General features: G+C 56.9%; 1 protein-coding gene across 5 annotated transcripts in view; it reads right to left on the bottom strand.

The window, feature by feature from the left end:
• Positions 1-2,489: 2,489 nt before the first annotated feature.
• The window catches only part of ADCYAP1R1 (ADCYAP receptor type I), a 38,822-nt gene continuing 37,573 nt past the window's right edge, over positions 2,490-3,738 (bottom strand). For 2 of the 5 annotated variants that reach the window (XM_024755017.1, XM_024755015.1), the window contains one exon: positions 3,219-3,443. In XM_024755017.1, coding sequence (XP_024610785.1) covers positions 3,255-3,443 — 189 coding nt within the window. In that variant the 3' untranslated portion in view covers positions 3,219-3,254. Of the gene's footprint in view, positions 3,444-3,738 lie in introns of all 5 variants that reach the window. The other 3 variants (XM_024755013.1, XM_024755016.1, XM_024755012.1) reach the window with 2 other exon arrangements.

Raw genomic sequence — 3,738 nt, 5'->3', positions numbered from 1 at the left:
CAAGGAGGGTCACGGAGCTGCCCACTGAGACAGAGAACATGGCCTGGCCTCAGGCATGCTGGGAAGTCATGAAGTCTGTCGTGCTGGGGACCGCCAGAGAGCCCCTGAACCCCGATTCCCACACTCTGACCCCTCACGGTTTCCCTGATAGGCTCAGCATCTTTGACTTGGAGTCCCATTTCCCTCAGGGCTAGAGTCTCTCTTGATACTGCTTGACAGGACAGTCATGACAGAGGATGAGAGATTTCTTCATCCCAAGAACACTCGGCCTCCCCTGGGTGAGTTCTGTCCCTTAGGATCGCACAGCACAAAAACAACCCCTTTCTAGAGACATGGAGTCAGAGAACTCTGCTCCTCTCCAGCCCAACCGTTCCCAAGGCCCTTCGGCCCCTCCTTACTCAGCTTGATTTCCTACCTGTTCCTGGTCCAGGTGAATACTGCAATCTTTGCCTGGAGCCCATTCCCAGGAGATGGCTGATGTCTAGACGAGAATCTCAGAGATACAGTGGGCTATAAAAGCTAGCTAGTCTTACTGCCCGTTTTACAGGTTTGAAAAAACAGGTCAGGGAGGCAAGGGTGGTACCCAGACCTTATACTGTCCCCCCACTGCCTGTGACCCTGAAGAACAGCTGCCTAACCTCCTGGAGCTTTCAAAATACATTGGGCGCATCTGCTCACAAGGCTGGCAATAATCTGTTCAGAGACAAAAAGCAACCAACAGGAACCTGGAACCTCTATGAGGATGCAGGCCCACAGCTCAGGGGGCAGCACGGCATGGGGATTCGGGGTAGATTTTGCTTTTGCTATTTTGTGATGATGTATGCATAAGATCAAACCCTCTTCTTCCACAGTGAAGCAGACCTGCCGGTGGGGGCGAGGATGAAGAAACAGGGTCCAAACTCAGGGTACCGCTCCTAGGATCTGGGGGTAGCCATTGCCCACCCAGACGTGGCACCCTGCCCCAGCCGGGACACAGCTGGGTCGGCATATCATGCCCTGTCCAGCTGTCCCTGGCCTGAGCCTTTCCTCTCACTGTGGTGTCCAAATGGAAGAGACAGATGTCCCATTTCTAAGAAAGGGAGAATACACAGCATCCAACCTCCCTCCACTCATACACAAACACAGACGTTTCAGAACCGTAGATGATACACATAACAATGATGCATGCCCTTTTACCCGCCCTGGCTTTGAACTGGAGAATTACTGAAGCACAGAGCCTGGAGAAGCACTAGAAGTCGCCTCATGTCACGAATGGGGAAACTGAGGCCCAGAACAGGGAGCACTGTGTCCACTATCTCAGCAGTCTGAGCCCAGCTGAGGCAGATTGTGTGTCTCTGAATCCAAGCCTGTGAGTCCTTCCAAGCAACTCAGGTCTCCCAACAGGACCTCAAATGCAAGGACTTCAAATGCAAGCCACGCACCCCCTCAGGTAACACACGTGGCTCCCAGACAGAGGGAAGGAGATCATGAGGCAGGTAGGTGTAGAGTGGGAAGGCCACCACACACTCCATGGCCAGCCTGAGTCGCCGTGTGTGCCTAGAGCAGGGAAAGCAGGCCCTGTCCTCCTCTGGCTTAGCCAAGACCCAGGGTCCACAGTGCTTCACTGGACATGGGGCTTATCTGTAAACCAAGCACTAGGTCCTTCTCCAGCCACTTCGAAGGCCTCTCCAGGAACACGTCCCTTCGTCCCCTGGGCCTCTTCCTCTTTATAACACCAAGCAAAGCAACATTCCCCATCCTCCCAAACTCTCCAAGCGTTCCAGAACGTGCCCGTGAAACAAGCCCACAAACACACTTGGACAGAAACACCACAAGCTGACACAAATGAGGTGGGCCCCACACATGGGCCACTGCATTCTAGCACTTTCCTCCACCTGTCCTGAACCTGGTTCTGCCCCAGTTTAAATTCTTAGGGTGTGGTCTGGTAACTTGTGGCTGGGCAGCCAGGACAGGAGTTTGGGTGCAGCCACTCCTCCCAAAAGCAGCCCCTGCTAACAAGCATGGCAGGTGTGGCTTCCCCTCCCAAACCCTAGGACACCCTGGCATCCGTGCTGACTCAATGTCTAAAGCGCACAGAGAGAAGTCTTTGCAGAGGTCTCCGATTTCATTGGCTGAGCCCAAGCCAGAGAAAGCTGGTGACTGGGGCTCCTCGTGGTCCGGGGCGGTGGGGGGGCGATGAAGGGGAGCCCTGGGCCCTGGGCACATGGAGGTGTAAGGTGCTTCGCGATTCACTGATATCACAGAAAGGTGGCTGGTTCATCCCAGTCATGGCTTTGACTTCAAGGGGAACTGGGAAGGGGGGAGGGCTTAGGGGCTCTATATGGTGAGTGCAGTTGGGGAAGAGTTTCTCGGAGGCATCCATCTCTCAGTGTTCTGCAACTGATGCCTGGGGACAGGAGGGACAGAAGGGAAGCTACCAGATGAACCCCCGCCTACCTTGAGTCAGGGGTAAAATAATGGAGGTGGTGAAGGTCTTCTTCCATGGGTCCCTCCAAACTCTTTCCATCTCCATTCCAATCACATCCACTTTTCTGGCTCCTGGCAATTTTTCTTGGGCCAAATGAAAAGCACCAGAACTTTCTCTGGCCTTAGCCCCACATCCAAACTGAAGACTCTGACTGGAAGAGCCCTGGAGCTTTCCCACTGTCTGATACCCAGGAACTGGGCACCTGGATACCAAGATGTTGGGTGAGCATGGGTCTCGCCTGCACCGAAAAGCACTCCAAGCTGGACCTCTGGCAGCCTCAGGGACTGGGCCAGGCCTGAAAAGAGCCACGGGGTGGCGAGTAGACTCAAAGAGTCCATACCGAGAGTCAGACACTGCAGGGGGGCTGTCAGGCAGGGCCCACCCCGAATCCGCCAAAGCAAGGTCACCAGCCTCAGCTCACAAGGCCTCCCACACAGGGTCAGGCGATCACCGAGGCTGGTGGGGACGGGGTCGGGTGCAGCTGGGGACCTGCCTGAGGTGAGCAGGGACACAAGGTAGAGGGGATGGGATGGGACGACTTTCCCAAAATTAAGGAGTATTTACATGTCTGGGGTCAACGCCCAGGGGCCCACGGTGGGCGGGGCCAGCGCCAAAACGGGGAGGGGAAATACCCGTCTGCGCCCTGCATCCTTCTCCCACCTCGGGGAGCTGGGCTCCCAGCCCAGGGCCAGCCCGAAGGGAGAGAAGAGGCACAGCACGCGTGGGCCGGCGCCCACCCACCCGAGCCCCAGCCGCTGTTCCGAGGAGAGGAGTGGGCAGGGTGGGCTCAGGTGGCCAGGTTGTCGGCTGGGAGGCCAGACATGCGGATCTGGGAGCTGCTTTTGCTCAGGATGGAGAGCTGGGTGCCCCCGTTCACCCCGCTGCTGGCCAGGGACGGGTGCCGGTGCTTGAAGTCCATGGTGAAGTAGCGGTTCACCTTCCAGCTCCGCCACTTCCGCTTGATCTCCGCCTGCACCTGCGGGGGTCAACTCGGGCGGTCACTTCTGGGCGGACACCCTCCCACACCTCACCTGCCCGCCTGCCGGCCCTGGGGCCCCTCCCAGGCGGGCACTCCCATTAACGGTGGCTACAGATGAGGATCGCCTGGAGAGCTTTAAAAACCCAGATGCCCAGACCATAACCAAATCTCTGGGGTGGGGCACCCATATGTTTTAAAGCTTCCCAGGGGATTCCAATACGCCGTTAGGGTTGAGGATCAGTAAATAAAGCACCCTTCTGGGCCAAGACCACCTCCCCCCCCCCCGGTTTTT

This window comes from Neophocaena asiaeorientalis, unplaced genomic scaffold (assembly GCF_003031525.2).
Source record: "Neophocaena asiaeorientalis asiaeorientalis breed wild unplaced genomic scaffold, Neophocaena_asiaeorientalis_V1.1 scaffold36, whole genome shotgun sequence".
NCBI lineage: Eukaryota > Metazoa > Chordata > Mammalia > Artiodactyla > Phocoenidae > Neophocaena > Neophocaena asiaeorientalis.
The sequence above is the reverse complement of the archived record's forward strand: the minus strand, read 5'-3'. Positions and strand labels throughout refer to the sequence as shown.